The 20,586-nt window shown below is 37.3% G+C and overlaps 1 protein-coding gene across 1 annotated transcript; it reads right to left on the reverse strand.

Annotated features, from left to right (window-relative positions):
* Positions 1 to 6,395: 6,395 nt before the first annotated feature.
* On the reverse strand, positions 6,396 to 9,020 carry LOC104714987 (uncharacterized). The gene is made up of 6 exons (XM_087464312.1): positions 8,888 to 9,020; positions 8,102 to 8,198; positions 7,344 to 7,427; positions 6,897 to 6,989; positions 6,725 to 6,809; positions 6,396 to 6,613 (listed from the first exon to the last, which is right to left on the reverse strand). The coding sequence occupies exons 2-6, from the start codon at positions 8,159 to 8,161 to the stop codon at positions 6,555 to 6,557; spliced, it is 381 nt and encodes a 126-aa protein (XP_087320438.1). The 5' UTR covers positions 8,162 to 8,198; positions 8,888 to 9,020; the 3' UTR covers positions 6,396 to 6,554.
* Between the last annotated feature and the right edge of the window lie 11,566 nt (positions 9,021 to 20,586).

The raw sequence follows: 20,586 nt of genomic DNA on the forward strand, positions 1-20,586 counted from the left end.
ACTACCCCCCAAACCCTACAGTAGTCCAAATCTTCAGGTGTGGACTCTAGTGTGACATGTCAAGTTTTAGGCTCGGTTATCGGTTCGGTTTAATGCAATTTGAGAAATTTGCTCAACTATTCGGCTCGGTTATCGGTTCGGTTTAGTGCAATTTGAGATAACCCCTCAACAATTCGGCTCGGTTATCGGTTCGGTTTAGTGCAATTTGAGATAATCGCTCAACAATTCGGCTCGGTAACATATTATGCGTCTTGTTATAAATAGTTAAATACACACCATTGAAATTGACTGATACAGAAGTTTACGAATTGGAATGAGTTATTCTACAGGGAAATCCAATGTGGTTAAATACTTAAATTAGTCTGGTTCAATTTATAAGGGCTGACCCGGTTAAGTTATTAGTGAATAACAAAATACTTTTTTCAAAGCAAGATTGTAAATAGTTTAATACCACGCCGTCCAAGGTTTAAAAGACCACAGACTGTTCATACTGCAGTAGCAATATATGACTTAAAACGAACAAATTGAAAAACGAGAGTCAAACCAAACTTAAAAAAACAAACACATACGTAGACCTTACGACTCAGGAGTCTAGTATCAAAGTGAAAAGAGCAGAGCTTATTAAGAGGTGAGATTACCTCTAACCACCTCCAAACGCAGAGCCAAGTCTTTTCCATCCCACATAGTTTCCCCAAACACCGCTCCAGTCTCATCGCTAATAATACATTCGCCTCGTCCTATCTCTCTAAATGAACATCCTTTCACTTCCATCTGACTAAGACTTAGCACGTTTCTCATCATCCCAGGAACAAACAGCACATTAGTGATGGTCTTCTTCTTCCCTCCCTTCATCACAACCTTCACATCTCCTTTTCCTTGTGCCATAAGAAATTTCCCATCGACCAAAGCAACCTTAGCTTTGTGTGTTCTGTCTAACGCGGTGAAAACCTTCTCATATGGAGTCATATGAATCGTGGAAAGACCAGATACCATCCACAAGTCCTCATCATAACTCAAATCACTTTTACTCATCACTGCAGCCATTACATAATCAACATGCTTATTTGTGCAATCTCTAGCATAATGTCCTCGTTCTCCGCAAAGAAAGCAATCGCTTTTTCTCGGTCTAGGTTGCTTTGCCCTAGAGATGGACGTCGTACACTCTTCTTGGTTATGATTGCTCTTGTTGCAAACGCTACACCACTTATCAGACTTTGACTCAAGTCTCAGATTCTTCAACCTCAAAGAGGTAGCTTCGTTGGTTATCGATTCATACATATACACAAACTCAACAAGACCCGTAAGTGGCATACTCTTCATATCCTTCGTGAATTTGAGTTCATCAAAGAGTATAGCTACGTCACCATAACCCCCTGAGAGGGATGACAACACCTTGGTGATAACCTCATAATCTGATTTCACAATTTTCATTCGACGCAACTCTCCAACGATTTCCAAAACCCTATCCAAGAATAAATCTAGCGTTTCTCCTTCATGCATACTAACTTCATCGAGTTTCTTCTCTAGTCTAGTACTACGCAGATTCGATTCTTGGTTACCTTTCCGAAGCAAATCCCAAAGTTCTTTGGCAGCAGAAGCCGAGAGAGTCTTCCTGAAAGCCAAGTCCGGAAGAGAAGATTGGAGTAACTTGAGCGCTTCCGTGTCTTTTCTCACGAGATCTCTCCATTGTGAAAGTTCTTCGGGTTGAATCGTCGCAGCAAGCTCTGGAACCTTCGTCGGATCTGTCGGGATCCCGTTCTCGACGACGTCCCAAAGTCCTTCCTCCGTTAGTGTGGCTTTCGCAACCGGAGCCCAGGTTTCATAGTCCAGATCATCAGATACAGTCGCCCTCGCCATAGCCGTAACCGTTAGGGTTCTTTCAACTATTTATTCTTCTGTATATGGAGAAGGCAAATAGACTGGTTATATTATAAGAATATCATAGCCAATTTGAATCGTCGTTTTGTTAGATTGTTAATTTCGATTGGTATTATGTTATGTGACACTTAAATCTATCAAAATTGGAATCTACTAAATCCCATAAAATCCTCTAAAATTATGGTTTTAATATCCCTTAATTTCCATTATACAAAACAGCAAAACCACAAATTACATTTTCGAGAGGTGTTACATTTTTATTATTTTTTAAAAGGAAAAAAAATAAAATTTTGAAATCACTAAATGAGCGGGTAGAAATTCGATTTCAGGCTCGGTTTTGATTTGGTTTAACACAATTAACTACATTCTTGATTTGGTTAGACCATCTGCATTGCATAGTATCCCAAAGAGTTTTTCGTATTAAAAAAATACTACTAATCTATACTAATAAAAAGTATGAGCTATAAGCTTCTAAAACTGTCCACATATGATTTTAAATAAACTCTCTGGATTTGACATATCACTCATTGGATGCAAATGAATGACTTAAATTAATAGGTTGAATGATTATTCATCTAGTTTTTTACCATTTGAGATGCATAAGTTGGAAAACTTATTCAACCCATTCAACCAAAAAAGCTGGAGAAATGAACAAATTATAAAGGAAATTTGTTCAACTCTTTCATCTCCTATTTAGTCGATGAATGAGTTGAATGCTATTCAGCCAATTTTATTCAACTCATATTTTTCAACTCGTTCATCCCTAATGCAACCATTTCCACCCATTAACATTTTTTTCAATTTCCAGAATTTTCTAGATTAAGAATTATTTCAACAACTATTAGGATTTGACATGTCATTCATTAACATTTTTTTAAATTTCCAGAATTTTCTATATTAAGAATTTTTAGAAAAAGGAAAATTTTAAATTTATGGAAATAAAAGAACTATGTACAAACGTCCCACATCGGCTAGAAATTTTTTAGGCAATGGTTCAAAACCAGTATAAATAAGATTAATATGCTTCCAACAACGAATGAGCAGGAAAGCTTGATTCATCAGGCGTCCAAGTTTAAAAGTTTTATTCAGTTTGATCCAGTTTTTTATTTGATAAAATTATAACTGTAAAAAGTTTCAAAAAAATTGATTTTTATTTTTAAAAATTGTGTATCTGATTTTTTTCTTCTTAATACTAATTAAAATTGAATTTTTTTAAGATAATATTTTATTATCGTCATCAATCATATATAATTTTCATCAAAATATATCAAATAGACCCACGCGTAGCGTGGGTTCAAAACCTAGTCTATACTAGTCTATACTAAGGCTGTCCACTTAGGATTTAAAACATCCAATCAGAATTCAACATGTCACTAATTAACATTTTTAAAATTTTCAGAATTTTCTATATTAAACGATCAATCAGGATTTGACATTTCATTCATTAACATTTTTTAAATTTCTAGAACTTTTTTTTTTCAACCAAACATTAAATTAAATTAAAAGATGACTCCAATGTTGGTTACCTAAACTGGAGGAAAAGAGTTTACAAAACTAAGTTCAGAAACTGGAGGAAAAGAGTTTACAAACTGGAGATAAAGATAACTCCAAGGTTTCTAGAACTTTTTAGAGAAAGGAAAATTTTAAATTTATGAAAATAAAATAACTATGTACAATATCCCACATTGGCTATAAAAATTTTAGACAATGGTTCAAAACGAGTATAAATAAGATCAATATGCTTCCAACAACAAATGAGCAGGAAAGCTTGATTTATCAGGCGTCCAACTTTAAAAGTTTTATTCGGTTTGATCCAGTTTTTTTATTTGATCAAATTAAAACTATAAAAAGTTTCAAAAAAAATATTATAATATTTAAAATTATAAATTTTTTAAATATTTATAATATTTAAAAAAATTTAAAGTTTAAATATTATAAATATTGAAAATTTTAAAAGTTCTTAGCTTTTAAAAAAATTTTAATCTTATAATTTTTAAATTTTTAATAGTTTAAAATATTATAAATATTGAAACTTTTTAAAAGGTTCAAATATTATATTTCAAACCTTTTAAAAGTAAAATATTATAAATATTGAAACTTCTAAAAGTCTTAAATATTATAATTTTTAAATTTTAAAAATTTCTTAACATTTAAAAGGTTTTTAAAAATTATAATTTATAAATTGTAAAAGTTTAAAATATTATAAATATTGAAACTTTTAAAAGGTTCAAATGTTAAATATATTTAAATTTTATAGAATGTTGTAAAATATTACAATTACTTAACCTCCATAGAAATTTTAAAACATTATATCTACACTAATAAAAAGTTGAAGCTATAAACTCCTAAAGGTGTCCATATAGGGTTTAAAAAACCAATAAAAATTAGGTATTTCACTAATAATATTTTTGGAAATATAGTTGTTTCACGTAGCTACCATTCAACTGGAGGGTAATGGTAGCTATGTGAACGGGTTACAGGTCTAGCTGGCAACTCATCCCTGAAACAACCAACACCCCATGCTCTGTTTTCTATTTTGATTATGTATTTTGGCTTTTAACTGCTCTATGCAACTTAAAACTATGGATGTAAAACAGTTATTTTTGTTTTGGATATAATTTAACATTTTATTCAAAAAAAAAAAAAAATATAGTAGTAATCTATATTATTAATATTTTTTAGAAAAAAAGTAAAATCTATAGAAATAAAAGAAATATGTGCAACGTCCCATATCAGCTATAAAATTTTAGACAATGTCTGAGAACCATTATAAATAAAACTAATATGTTTTTAACTATAAATTTATCAGGTTTGCTTGATTTATGCTTATTTATCAGGTTTCCAAATTTAAAAGTTTATTTGATTTATTTTAGCAAATTAAATTTTTTACAGGTTTAGATATTTATTATAGAATGTTTAGAAATATTATAAGTACCTCCATAAAAATGTTAAAATATTATAACTATTTAAACTCTATAAAAAGTAAAAGTGTCATTAATATTTAACTTTAAAAAAATTATAAATATTTAAATTACATCTAAAGTTTTAAATATTTTAAATAATTAATCTCTATTAAAAATTTTAAAGTTTAAGAATTACTAAATATTAGTTTGTGTTTTATATCTCTTATGAGCTGTAAAACATGTTTTTGTGTATGACTTTACAGATGATTTGATACTTTTGCAGTAAAATTTTTATTTTTAAGTCTAACAAAGAATGATTGACGTCACAAGACCTTGATTTGAAGTTATTTGAGTTTAAAGAAGAAGAATCCACGAAAAGCACAAATATTGTTTTAACTATACATGTGTTCATATTACTTTCTCTGCGAGTAATGATTTTGGTTTGAGAAGTTTCAATACGTGTAGATCTAAAACCGAATAAGTATAAAGATGAAATTATCAATAATTGGGTGCATGTGTTGACTATGCTGGTCTTCATGAATTGCATAATTTTTATGAGAAAAGAAATAATTTTGGTCTTAGAGTTTGATGAGTTAACAAATTGTATGGTAGTCCAAAAAAAAAAGTTTTTCAGTGGAAGAATGTGAAGAAGTTGACGAGGAAGAACAAGGAGAAGAGTATAAGTATAACAAATAACCAAACGGTAAAAGTAACGATGACAATTACCATAAAATTTGACAATAAAAATGACAAAAAAGAATATGAAGAATAAGAAAACATTGAATAAAAAACACGAAACATAGGTGATAGCGATCAATTAAATATGGAAAACGAGATAAATTCATTATAAAAATTGTTATGTTTTTTTTGTGGTCAAAAAAATGGTTTACACTACAAAAATTCAGTGGTATTAAATCATTTATTTTCTATTATTACATCAGTTTTAAGTGATGCAAAAATAATTTGCATCACTTCAATGAATGATTTATATTTTGTTGATGCAAATAATTTGTATCAGTTTATATCAAAACGATGCTAATATTCAAATATTTACATCGATTATTATAATCAATGTCAATATATATCATTTGTTTAAAATTGATGTCAACGATTATATCATTTTATTTAAGTGATGCTAGTATTTATGTCATTTAGTTAAACTGATTTAAAATTAGTGTCAATTATCATAAATGACTAGAATATTTGCATCAGTTTCAAGTACCGATTGTACTATTAATATCACTTGTACGTAATTGATGTTATTTTGGTGTCAATTTTTTGAAGTGATTTTAGTTGTTGTATCATTGACAATAACCGATTCAAATATTAGAATCAGTTATATATAACTGAAGTAAAAAAGTAATATCAATTTTCTTAAGTGATTTTAGTAACTGTATCATTTGCGTTAATCGATTTGAGATATTATTATTATTTGTACATAATTGATGGTAACTTCATGTCACTTTTCATTAATGATTCTAATAATTGATTTTGTTAAAAATAATTCGAATATTATTATTTTCATATTAATAATTGAATTTTAATTTCAGAATAGCTTAATTAATTGATTTATAAAATATTACAAATTAAAAATTTAAAACCAAAAATAATTAATTAAAATACCATATATTAAACATAAATTAGAAAATAAATAACATAAATCATCCATCTTGCAATCCATGAAACATAAATAAAGCAAAGCAGCTAAAAAAACATTGTAAAACTAAGTCCATTGGCACCATTGTCATTTCCACGGCTTGAATATCCTCCAAACTAGCAGCGACATTGTTTATCTTCTGTGGATTTTGACTCATCAAAGTTGTAAGTGATTCCTAGAAAAAACAACCAAATATATAGAAATGTCATAATTAACTTGTGAACACTAAAACTATAAAAGCACATTTTAAATTAATCCCATGTGGTTGACAGATAAAAAAACTAACTGCATGTGTTTTTGCTTCCATCAGGCTTCATGCGAGACTGAACGAAAAATACTGCTCGACATGGACTGTTTCCCGTCTTCATTTTCTTTGTAAAAAATACATGCATAAACAATATACACTACGTTAATATTAATATACTACACAAGTCTTACTACACAAATAAGTTACTTACAATCTCATCTCTTTTCCTTGAAAAGCTCTTTCTTCCAAATACATGAAGCATGGTATGTTTCTTTTGGTTCCTTGTATTCCGCTCTTGCATTTTCTGAAAACTCACCATATAAAAAAAAATTTACTTGCATTTGATAAAGACTCAATCAAGTACAACTAAATATGGATCTGAAATTTTGTTTTCGCCAAATAAATTTTATTTTGAAGAGGTTTTATAAGTTCATGTTAAAGTTTTTTTTAAGGAAAAACTCGATTCTTGGTAAAGATAATGACAAAAAAATGAATTAGCTTACTTAATTAACGTGAGAAAATAACTAATTTAGTCCTAGATTTAAGGAATAAGGTAGTTTGTTTAACAATTTGATAAGAATCAGATCCTATAATATTTTTGTATTAAATTCTCGATCATTGTATTTATATCTCTTTAAAGAGAAGAAGAAGAAAATACCTTAAAAACTTCAGCAAGAAAGGGAATAGTAGCGTAATCATACTTATAACCTCCATCACTTTGAGAAAGAGTTGTTAAAATCCCCTGTAGTATAAGTTTACACAGTGAAAAATGAAACAAAAACTTATCTCTCACTAATATCAAAAATGATGATCATGACTTGTATAGACTTATAACAGCATTCGTTGGCAACACAAACACTCATTAAACTTCTTCAACTACACAGATTGAACAAAATCAATCGACAAAATCACAAGCATAAAGGGAGACCGAATTGAATTTTTAGAAACACAGTAGATTACACCATCGTTAATAGGAATTGGTCAAATGATGCAAGTGTTGGGTTTATTATATATGTACCTGACTTTTCTTGTTCAGGTGTTTCTCAATCTACTTGTTCGGGTAATAATAGTGATGTTACACACAGACACACAAGCTAATATATTCTATACCTATAAATATTCAAACACACATATAAAAATTCACATGTAGTTAGATATTATATCGAAAATTAAAGCTTTGATCTTTAAACTTAAGGCGGAGCCATTATATGTTGCTGATGATGGTTATGATGTATTTCCACGGGACCACCCAACAATGGAGGAGCTCTTACTATTTTAGAAGAGAGAATGAATAACAAAAGCTTGATAGTGGGTAAACCAAAAAAAAAAGAGTTTGATAGTGATAGTGAAAGTTTTTACATTTTTTTACTATTGATTCGTTGTATGTGCTGTTATTTCAGTCTAGATAATATGTACCTGACTTTTCTTGTTCGGGTGTTTCTCAGTCCAGCTAATGAATTGGTCAATCTTTTCCATCAATTTTCTTCTGCACTTGGATTTCACCGCACTGCACCTGTGACATATGAATCCAGAAACATGAATATCTTCTCTATGTCTACAACTCTGAACACTCAACCATCAGATTAAACAAAATAGAGAATGAGAGAACAAGCATATATGAAAAACTAAAGAAGCAAACAAGCTAACCTAAGTCAAGCCAGAAACAAAATTTTGCCTCTCTTCTAGACTACTAGTCACTGTTATTAACAAACTTATTCAACTATACAACTACTTACATCCAGACTCAACATAAATATACAGAGTTGGATACAACTTTGGTTTCACTAGATGCAAAACAACAACCAAATCTTGATTGAAACAGAGTCAGAATATAAGTACTATACAAGAACTGAAACTTACCCCAAGCAACAGTAAATTCTCTTCGCTGGTAGCACTAACCTGATTAGCTTGACATTCAAATTTTAAACCCCACAACAAAAACCCCCAAAAGTGTCTATTAATCTGAAAAGCTTACAGAGATCCATGATGTAATTCCAATTCGACCCAATTTCTACAGGTTTTAAATCACTGAGAAACACCTAATCTCGGATCCAAATCAATCAACCAAATCGACGCAAAACCTTACGAGATCGAACAACAACCAAAAAAATCCAGATATTGAAACATGGACTCGATGACTACAAGGATTGGACTGATATTTTAAGAAAAAAAAAAAAAAAAAAAAGAGGACAAAAGATTTACCAGTTCCTTGACCCTTGACCTGACAAACTTCGCCGAACCAAACTCGAATACAAGAGAAAAGCTTCCAATTTCTCTAAGATTTCTTCTTCTGATTGATTCTCTTCGATCTGTGTTCTTCGTTTCAATATTAGAGATAACGAGAGTAAAAGAGAAGGAAAAAAAACCAAAAAAATTAACGCGCAATACATTATTAATTCTATAAATATAATTTTGTTTTAACATCAGTTTTTAATTGATATAAATTTTAAATCGTTTTTAAAAGTGATTTTATCCACACAAAAAAACACATCAATTATCTAAATGATATAAAAATATATTTTATATCAATTTATAAAAAATGATACAAACTAGTTAAAACTGAATCAATTATAAATAACTGATGTAAAATTAGATAATTATAACATCAAATGATCTAATTGATGCTAATCATTTTTATTTGCTTCACTTGAAATTAAGTAATTAAATTTACTTCATTTTATTTTGTGATACAAAATAAATGATACAACACACATGATTTTTTGTAGTGTTAGGATATCTGAAGTCACCAGTTTGATCCGCCTCGCCTCGACGTCAAGATAAATTCATGATTTTTTATCAGATTTGATTTTAAATTACAACTGATTTTTATATTTTTAAAAATTGTGTATCTGAAATTTATTTTTTTCTTTAATAGTAATTTAAAATTTTCTATAAGATAATATTTCTTTACCGTCATCAATCATATATAATTTTTATCAAATAAACCCACGCATAGCGTGGGTTCAAAACCTAGTCTATACAAATAAAAGTAGAAGCTATAAGCTCCTAAAGTCATCTCCAGTGGGAGTACTTATTGGGTTACTCATGGTTTTTGTGGACCAAATTTTAATTAAAAAACTCAAAAGTTGGCCCCACTTGAAAGAGAATCGCTTCTAAGATTACTTGCTGTGGAAACGTTTCTCTACTGTTTTTGTGGGCCACAGACAATTTTTTTAGTTCAATATAACTGTATAATTAAAGTATTATTATTTTATTTTTTTTGAGAATCTTCTCCCGTTTCTGGACTGGAGATGCCCTGAGGCTGTCCACCTAGGATTTTAAACCACCAATAGAAATTAGACAAGTCACTGATTAACATTTTTTAAATCTCCAGAATTTTTTATATTAATAAGATTTTTTAAAACAACTAATAGGGATTAGACATATCATTAATTAACATTATTAAAAAAAATTCAGAATTTTGTATTTCAGACTTTTTAAATAACCAATTAGGATCAGACATCTCAATATTTAACATTATTGAAATTATGCTAAATTTCTGTATTGAAATACTTAAGTATATGTACAACTTCCCACATCGGCTAGAAAATTTTTAGACAATGGCCGAGAACTATTATAAATAAAACTAATATGCTTCCAACTACAAATAGGCAGGAAATTTGATTTATCAAGCGTCCAAATTTTAAAAATTTAAAAGTTTAAAATATTATAATTATCTATACTAATAAAAGTTGGAGCTATAAGCTCCTTACAACATCCACATAGGATTTTAAACAACTTATCAGGATTCAACATGTCACTGATTAACATTTTTTAAAATTTACAGAATTTTCTATATTAAGATTTTAAAAATTATATGAGAGAAGATATCAAATATTATAAATATTTAAACTACATCTAAATTTTCATGTTTTCTTGCTGTATTAAGTTTTAAATGTTATAAATATTTAAACTACATCTAAATTTTAAAATATTATAAATATTTAAACTCTATTAAAAGTTAAAAATTTAAGTATTATTAAATATTGTATATTTGATTTTTCAAAATGTTGAAAATATCTTATTTATCTCTCTTTGTGCTTCACATCTCTTATGAGCTATAAAACATGTTTTTGTGTATGACTTTACAGATTATTTTATATTATATTAGTAAGTTTTTTTATTTTTGGGTCTAAAGAAGAAGGATTGACGTTAATTTTTGAAGTTAAAAGAAAAAAGATCGACGATGAACACATTTTTTTATTAGCTATACATGTGTTCATATTACCTTCTGTGCAAGTAATTTGCAATTTTGTATTATTAAAGATTTTGGTTCAGGAAGTTTTAATTAATGTGGATCTAAAACCGAGTAATGTGGATCTAAAACCGAGTAAGTATACATGTGAAAATATTAATAATTGAGTGCATGTGGTGACTATGCTGATCCACAAAATTTTATGAGAAAATAGGCAATGATTTTGGTTTTCGAGTTTGATGGGTTAACAAGGTATTTGGTTGTCTAAAAAAAAGTTTAAAATGATTATTAAGTAGAAGAATGTGAGAAAGCTGACAAGGAAGAGGAAGAAGAAGAGTATAACAAAGAACCGGATGGTAAAAGTAATAATGACAATTATCATAAAAATTTGACAATAAAAATGACGAGAAAGAATATGAAGAGTAAGAAAACAGTGGAAAAAAAACACAAAAACATAGATGGTGTCGGTCAATTGAATATGAGAAAACAAAACTAATTCATGATTCTAAAAATGTTTAGTTTGTATGGTGGTCAAAGAAATGGTTTAGTATATGCAAGGTCACCGTTTGAATGTCCGATCTGCCTCGCCTAGATGTCCAGTTAAATCCATGATTCTTTTGATCATATTTGATTTTTAAGCACAACTGATTTTTATATTTTTTAAAAAATTTGTGTGTATCTGAAATAAAAGTTTGGCCTAAATAGAAATTTAAAGTTTTATATAAGATAATATTTTATAACTGTCATCAATCATATATATTCATCAAAATTGAAACAACCGACCCTTTTTTTTTTTAATAAATAAATAATAAATAATAATATAATAAATAACTACAACTAGTGGTCCCATACCCACTAGCCACCTAACCACATTCACAATCCAACAGCGGAACAACATACCAATAGATATCCAATAAAACAATATCCAATAACCAAATAAGTAATATCCAGCATTAATCCCAACAGCATAAATCAAACAACCAGCAATCCTAACAATGCTCTAAGACTCAATTCTAGCAACCTAACAATGCCAGATAACCATACAATCAAGTCCCTAGAACATCCTCCTCTTCATTGCCTTTGATTCCACGATCACACTTTGCCTTTACCTGCACCACAAACACAAATTGAGATGCATGAGTATTTGATAAACGCTCAGTGAGGCAATCCTCCCATCTACTGGGCTATACACATAAGCAATAAGATCTCTACATGCCACAAACAACAATCAATAAAACAAACCAGGCAATATACATAGCATGCAACATCTATCGTAACTGAACAAGGGGTGTCGACCGACACCAGATGGTCTCGATCGACACTGACTATCTGGTGTCGACCGACACCCTGCCCGACACTCCCGAAAACCCTAGTTTGTGTCGACCGACACCTCCACATGGCATCGATCGACACTCGCCAAAGTCCCGAGCCGTCCTCGTGTTGGTGTCGACCGACACCCCAACTGGTGTCGACCGACACCGATGTCGAGCAGCGATTTCCCTCGATCAGAAACTCCGAATCTCGCCTCCAGTCTTCTCCAATCCGCTCCTTGCACTCCCACAAGCCAAACCCAGCCCAGACAGCAACGAAATATCATAGAGAACTCAAAGAAACAACCACATAAGCACCAAAACACATAGAATCTAGAGATCTTAGCTTAGATAAGCCATGGTCATGCACTCACCTCTTTGAAGGAAGATTCTGACCAACAAGAACGAATTCCCTCACTCCTAGCAAGCTTCTAGCACCTTCCCAGCCTTGGATCTCCCAAGAACAGCAAGGAATCTCTCAATCTCTTCCCAAAAGCTCAAGAACACTCTCTCTTTGTGTTTTCTCTCAAAAACGGCGAATAAGACAAAACAACACGACCCTAGGTCGTTTTCTTCCTTTAAAACTCGATTTAGGGATTCCCTAAACCAACCACGCAAACCGGACAATTAAAATTAAACCGACCAAACCGACCACAATTGGTGTCGATCGATGCCTCACTAGGAGGTGTCGATCGACACCCTTACCAAAATACCAAAATTTGGTTTGCGGGTGTTACAATTCTCCCCCACCAATCTAGATTCGTCCTCGAATCTCGAACAACCATCAGTCAAGGACTCTCGTGCAACCGTCTCCACGGCCCGCACTCCTCCGACCGATCTACAGAAGGTCACCTCTAGGCGATAGACTCACGTTCCAGGCTCATTTGCTCTTGACTTTTTCTACTTTCCTTTACTCCTAGGCCTAAACCTTGAGTTTTTATTGGCTCCTCATCAGACCTAAGTCTGCATGCCAAAATATATAAGGAAAAGTCCAAACTCGTCTCTCGGGTTGCCACCCTACAGCGCGCCCCCGGATCGTCATCCGAAGTCGATATACCACCCATACTCCCGAGCCACAAAGTCTCTGAATATGGCAGTACTAGGAGAACCTAAGTCCTCCAAGAGTCGCGAGCAAACGATTCTGAACACGTCTGAGCCCTATCCCTATCCAGGTTTCCTTCCCGTGGCTCACGTAAAACATCTCAATGTCCTACCAACCACATATCCCCTCACCGGGATACCCCATGACCACACAAGTATCATCTTCACGCCACCAAGGCCATCTGTCCCGAAGGACCGTCTGTCCCGAAAGACCATCAATCCCGAAGGACCGTCTCTCCCGAAGGACCATCAGTCCCGAAGACCATCTGTCCCGAAGGACCATCAGTCCCGAAAGACCGTCTGTCCCGAAGGACCATCTGTCCCGAAGGACCATCAGTCCTGAAAGACCGTCTGTCCCGAAGGACCATCAGTCCCGAAAGACCGTCTGTCCCGAAGGACCGTCACAAAGACACTCTGGCTAAACAGCCCGCCACAAAGGCCAAACCAAACGTCCTAAAAAGGACCGCCACCAAGGCCACACAATTGTCCTAAAGAGAACCGTCACAAAGACACTCTGGCTAAAAAGCCCGTCACAAAGACCACACAAATGTCTAAAAAAGACCGCCACACACGGGCACACTGACTCAAAAGTCCGCCACTAAGGCCACACCCAAGCCCCTCCAAGGCTCTCCACCGCTAAAATGGACAAATTCCAACTCCCGGAAAACTTTCCATATTTAGCACTTTCCATTTTTTGGAAACTTTCCACTTTTGGAAACTACTTTTTCAGGAAACTTTCTTCCAAAACCCCGCCTCGTGGAAACTTTGTACCCCGAACACCACCTCATCTTGTTACTGAGTCGCACAACCAACCTCCCCAAGCGACGGAGTAACAAGAGAGATGAGCTGGAATACTCCATTCCCGCTCCAACCACGGATTACAGATGGGACCAGGCTAAACAAGCTCAAGTCGCGGCTTGCTTCTCATACCACTTCTTGAACCTTGCCTTCATCTTTGCCTCAGTCTCCCAAGTATACTCCTCAACACCATCACAGTCCCACATGACTCTCATCAAAGGAATATTCTTCTTCCGAAGTTCCTTGATCCTCCTCTCGAGAACCCTCACTGGTCTCGCCTCCAAAGTCATGTTAGGCTGAAGATCCTCAGGAATCTTAGCCAATACCTCCTCTCCCTCACGGAGACACTTCCGCAACATAGACACATGGAAAACCTTATGGAATGCACGCATCACCTCAGGTAACTCCAATCTATATGCCACTGGTCCAACCCGCTCAATCACCATGAATGGACCCATATACCTCGGACTCAACTTAGTCTCTGACAATGACCTGTTCGGACCCCGCAACATGGCCATCTTGAGGTACACTCTGTCTCCCACCTGAAACTCAAGATCTCTCCTCCTCCTATCTGCATAACTCCTCTGCCTATCCTGAGCCTCCTTCATGTTCAGCTTGAGAACCCGAATCTTCTCTGAGGTCTCCTGAACAAAACTAGCACCAAACATGCTCCTCTCCCCCACCTGAGTCCAGCATAATGGTGTACGACATGGCCTCCCATACAAAGCCTCATAAGGAGCCATCTTAATACTCGCCTGATAGCTGTTGTTGTAAGCAAACTCTACCAGGTTCAGGTGATCTGCCCAATGGCCATCCCAATCCAACACACACATCCTCAGCAAATCCTCCAGCGTCTGGATCGTCCTCTCTGGCTGTCCATCAGTCTGGGGATGATAAGCTGTACTCATATGCACCTTAGTGCCCATCTCTGCCTGAAACGCCTTCCAGAACACCGAAGTGAACTTGGAATCCCTATCAGACACAATGCTCGCTGGCACCCCATGCAACCTGACTATCTCCCTCACATACTTCTTAGCCAAGACCGCTGCTCCATCAGTCTTCTTAATGGCCAGAAAATGTGCTGACTTAGTCAACCGGTCCACAATGACCCAAATAGCATCAAAGGTCCGTGACACTGGCAATCCCACCACAAAATCCATAGTGATCATATCCCACTTCCACTCCGGAATGGGTAAACTCTTCAGTAACCCGCCAGGAACCTGATGCTCAGCCTTCACTAGCTGACACACATCACACCTCGAAACCCAACTAGTTACATCCTTCTTCATCCCGACCCAATGATAGTACCTCTTGAGATCACGGTACATCTTAGTCGCTCCTAGATGAATGGACAACTTGCTCGCATGAGCCTCTCTCAGAATCTCCTGTCTCAACTCCTCATCCTTGGGCACACACACACGACCGTGCACCAAGATAGTACCATTATCTGAGACCTGATACTCTGAATCCACATCCTTAGAGGCATTCACCAGCCCCAAATCCTTCTCCTGAGCCAACCTCACCCTACTCAAAAGATCTGCTCTATCTACTGCTTCCAAACCCAACGGTTCCTGTGAAACAGCACACAAGCTCAAAGCACTGATCTCCCCTACCAGAGACTCCATCTCCTGCTCTTGAGCCAAAGCTACCCTCTTCCGACTCAGAGCATCTGCAACCGTGTTAGCCTTACCAGGATGATAGGCTATCTCCAAATCATAATCTGCCACCAGCTCCATCCACCGCCTCTGTCTCAAATTCAACTCAGGCTGAGTGAATATATACTTCAGGCTCTTATGATCTGTGAACACCTGTACCTTTGCACCATAAAGATAAGATCTCCAAATCTTCAGGGCAAAAACTACAGCACCCATCTCCAAATCATGGGTAGGATAGTTGCCTTCATGCACCCGCAACTGCCGCGAAGCATAGGCAATCACCTTCCCATGCTGCATCAGAACACAACCTAAACCAACTCTGGATGCATCTGTATAAACCACATAGGGTTCTCCCTGCTCAGGCAAAGCCAACACTGGCGCAGTAGTCAACATCTCCTTCAGGCTTGCAAAGCCTTCCTCACACTCTTCTGACCAGACAAAAGGAACATCCTTCCCTGTCAACTTAGTCATAGGACGTTCTCTACTTGCAAACCCCTGCACAAATCTCCTGTAGTAACCTGCCAATCCAAGGAAACTTCTGATCTCTGTGGCATTCTGCGGTCTAGGCCAATCCCTGATAGCCTGAATCTACTCTGGATCTACAGAAACCCCCTCTGCAGAAACAATGTGACCCAGAAAGCCCATCTCACGCTGCCAAAAACTGCACTTGCTCAACTTAGCAAACAACTTCTGCTCCCGAAGCTTCTCCATAACTGCCCTCAAATGCACTGCATGCTCCTCAAGACTCTTAGAATAAACCAGGATATCGTCGATGAAAATGATGACAGATACATCCAGAAACTCCTGAAACACACTGTTCATCAATCTCATAAACGCTGCTGGCGCGTTAGTCAATCTAAAAGGCATCACCACAAACTCATAGTGCCCATACCTCGTCCTGAAAGCAGTCTTCCTCACATCTGCCTCATCTATCGGTATCTGATGATAACCCGATGCCAGATCCACCTTGGAGAACCAAGTAGCACCCCTCAACTGATCCAACAACTCGTCAATCCTCGGGAGAGGGTACTTGTTCTTCACAGTGACCCGGTTCAAACCCCTGTAATCAATACACAACCGGAAACTCCCATCCTTTTTCTTGACAAACAACACCGGCGCTCCCCACGGTGACACACTAGGACGGATGAATCCCTTACTCAACAAATCCTCTAGCTGCTTCTTCAGCTCTGCCATCTCTGCTGGAGCCATTCTGTAAGGAGCCTTGGATAACGGTGTCGTCCCCGGTTCCAGTTCAATGGTAAAAGGATCAGACCGAGATGGTGGTAATCCCTGCAAAGACTGAAACACATCCTCAAACTCCTCCACTACCGGAATACCACTAACCGTAGACTTCCCCACTGACTCTGGCATAGATATATTAACCAAATAAGCCTCACGGCCCTTCTCGATCATCTTCCCAGCCTGAATGGCTGAAATCACGAGACTCCCCGAAGTCGGTCTAATACCCTGAAAAACCAACTTCCCTCCTGGACGCTCAAACTCCACTCTACCCCGATAGCAATCCAAATGCACCATATGCCGATGCATCCAATCCATCCCGAGAATAACATCATACAGTTCCACTGGACTGATAAGCAAATTTGCTGGCCAAGACTCTCCTGCGATCTGAATATCAATTCCTCTAGCTCGTCCAATAACTCTCAGGAACTTGCCTCCCGCAACTCTAACAACTCCTGTACGCTCTCCAGGATTCCCGCTGATCCCCGCACACTCTGCACACTCTGGAGTAATGAAGCTATGCGAAGCTCCAGAATCAAACATAACGTGGGACTTAAACCCACCCACCAACAAGGTCCCTACACAAACCTCATGTGTTGAGAACCTAACACTTTATCACAGGAAACATAAAATCTGACCCTACTAAAAAATTCACAAGGATTAAGTACCAGAAATTATACCTGTGATCGCTCCGGCACTAGTTCCACCAGTCTCTGCTGTCGTGTAAACCCGTGGCGCCTGCTCAATCCGTGCTACCTGCTGACCTCCAGGCTGCACCTGCTGCAACGCTGCCACTGCTGCCGGCTGCAACTTGGGACACAAGGGCCTGATGTGCCCTGGCTCCCTGCAATGATAACATACTCGAGGCCCCACCGTCGGAGCACTCCTCTTGGGACAGCTAGCAATCTTATGATCCTTGCTCCCACACTTGTAGCAACTCGGACCTCTCTGTGTCTGCGTAGCCTCCCACTTCCTCTTGGTTCCCTGTGCAGGCCTACCGCCCCTGCTCGAACCACCCTGCTGCTGAGCCCTACTAGACTGAGCCACTGGAGTAGCCGACACTGACGGTGCTCGGATATCCTCCTCAATCTCTGCTGCAGTCTCAACCAGCTCTGCACGCGTAGTATAACTCCTCCCTCTACAGTGAACTCTCAAGTCATCACGTAGAGCCCTCAAGAACCTCCTGATTTGAGCCTCCTCAGGCTCCATAGCCCGACCCCCATAACAAAGAAGTCGACTGAACTCCAAGTCCAGCTCCCGCACTGACCGTGTCCCCTGAGACAACTGAAGGAACTGCACCTCCAAACGATCCAATGCCTCTCTAGGAAAATACTTGCGGTTGAACTCCAAAACGAAGTCAGCCCAAGTCATCTCCCGCTGCACCCTCCTAGCAGCCACAGATCTCCACCACAACTCAGCATCACCACTCAAAAAGTAGACCCCTATGTCCACCCAAAACTCCTCAGGACATCTCAGAGTATGGAAGTTACGTTCCACTCTCGTCCTCCACGCATCCGCAGCAGTAGGATCTACACCTCCTGAAAACTGCTCAGTACGCAACCGACCCATCTCTGTCAACATGCTGAGATAACGAGCATGGACCCCCGCATCCGCAGCCACTGGCTGCCGCTCCTCCGCCACCACTGGTGGCACTACCTGAGCCTGAGCCGGTACCACTAGTGGTAACCGCTCTAACACCTGTGCTAGCAAAGCCGCAACGTCAACACCAGGGACTCCACCCGCTGGGACCCCCACACCCGGGACCCTAGCATCACTGGCCACTGGGGCATCAATACCGCCCCCTCCTGCCACACTCACGGAATCCCCCGGAACATCCTGCGACTCGCCAACACCCTCAGCTGTCACACTCTGGTCCTCGGTCTCACTAACCACTGGGGCTCTACCCCTACCACGACCACGTCCGCGACCACGTCCGCGTCCATGACCTCGACCAGTCACAGCATCCTCTCTAACCATCTGCACTACCATGAACAGAAGGCTAAGCAAACAATTTCTATTATAACGCAGAAACATAAACTCACAGTGGAATCACACACTCAGCTCGAAGAGGATGTTCTAGGACTTCATGCCACACACAATTGACTAACTCACATAATCAATCAAGACATGCAATCCCAAACATCTACAACAGAAACCTAGTGAACCCAAACCTAGAACCGTAAGGGCTCTGATACCAAAATGAAACAACCGACCCCTTTTTTTTAATAAATAATAATATAATAAATAACTACAACTAGTGGTCCCATACCCACTAGCCACCTAACCACATTCACATTCCAACAGCGGAACAACATACCAATAGATATCCAATAAAACAATATCCAATAACCAAATAAGTAATATCCAGCATTAATCCCAACAGCATAAATCAAACAACCAGCAATCCTAACAATGCTCTAAGACTCAATTCTAGCAACCTAACAATGCCAGATAACCATACAATCAAGTCCCTAGAACATCCTCCTCTTCATTGCCTTTGATTCCACGATCACACTTTGCCTTTACCTGCACCACAAACACAAATTGAGATGCATGAGTATTTGATAAACACTCAGTGAGGCAATCCTCCCATCTACTGGGCTATACACACAAGCAATAAGATCTCTACATGCCACAAACAACAATCCATAAAACAAACCAGGCAATATACATAGCATGCAACATCTATCGTAACTGAACAAGGGGTGTCGATCGACACTGACTATCTGGTGTCAACCGACACCAAACTGGTGTCGACCGACACCCTGCCCGACACTCCCGAAAATCCTAGTTTGTGTCGACCGACACCTCCACATGACATCGATCGACACTCGCCAAAGTCCCGAGCCGTCCTCGCGTTGGTGTCGACCGACACCCCAACTGGTGTCGACCGACACCGATGCCGAGCAGCGATTTCCCTCGATCAGAAACTCCGAATCTCGCCTCCAATCTTCTCCAATCCGCTCCTTGCACTCCCACAAGCCAAACCCAGCCCAGACAGCAACGAAATATCATAGAGAACTCAAAGAAACAACCACATAAGCACCAAAACACATAGAATCTAGAGATCTTAGCTTAGATAAGCCATGGTCATGCACTCACCTCTTTGCAGGAAGATTCTGACCAACAAGAACGAATTCCCTCACTCCTAGCAAGCTTCTAGCACCTTCCCAGCCTTGGATCTCCCAAGAACAGCAAGGAATCTCTCAATCTCTTCCCAAAAGCTCAAGAACACTCTCTCTTTGTGTTTTCTCTCAAAAACGGCGAATAAGACAAAACAACACGACCCTAGGTCGTTTTCTTCCTTTAAAACTCGATTTAGGGATTCCCTAAACCAACCACGCAAACCGGACAATTAAAATTGAACCGAGCAAACCGACCACAATTGGTGTCGATCGATGCCTCACTAGGAGGTGTCGATCGACACCCTTACCAAAATACCAAAATTTGGTTTGCGGGTGTTACAAAAATATATCAAATAAACCCACGCGTAGCGTAGCTTCAAAACCTAGTGATATTAAAACAAATTACTATGTTATAGTATTGGTTTAGTAAACAAATTTATATTTGATGCAAAATATAATATTAATGTAAAACTTAATT

The sequence above is a fragment of the Camelina sativa genome, chromosome 9, assembly GCF_030686135.1.
Source record: "Camelina sativa cultivar CO46 ecotype springtype chromosome 9, ASM3068613v1".
In the NCBI taxonomy this organism is placed as follows: domain Eukaryota; kingdom Viridiplantae; phylum Streptophyta; class Magnoliopsida; order Brassicales; family Brassicaceae; genus Camelina; species Camelina sativa.

Coding starts and splice junctions, on each gene's coding strand:
- LOC104714987 (XM_087464312.1), bottom strand. CDS start 8,161: ATGGAAAAGATTGACCAATTCATTAGCTGGACTGAGAAACACCCGAAC. Junction 6,990..7,343: donor TTCTTGCTGAAGTTTTTAAG/GTATTTTCTTCT, acceptor GTGAGTTTTCAG/AAAATGCAAGAGCGGAATAC. Junction 6,614..6,724: donor TGGAAGCAAAAACACATGCA/GTTAGTTTTTTT, acceptor TGTTTTTTCTAG/GAATCACTTACAACTTTGAT.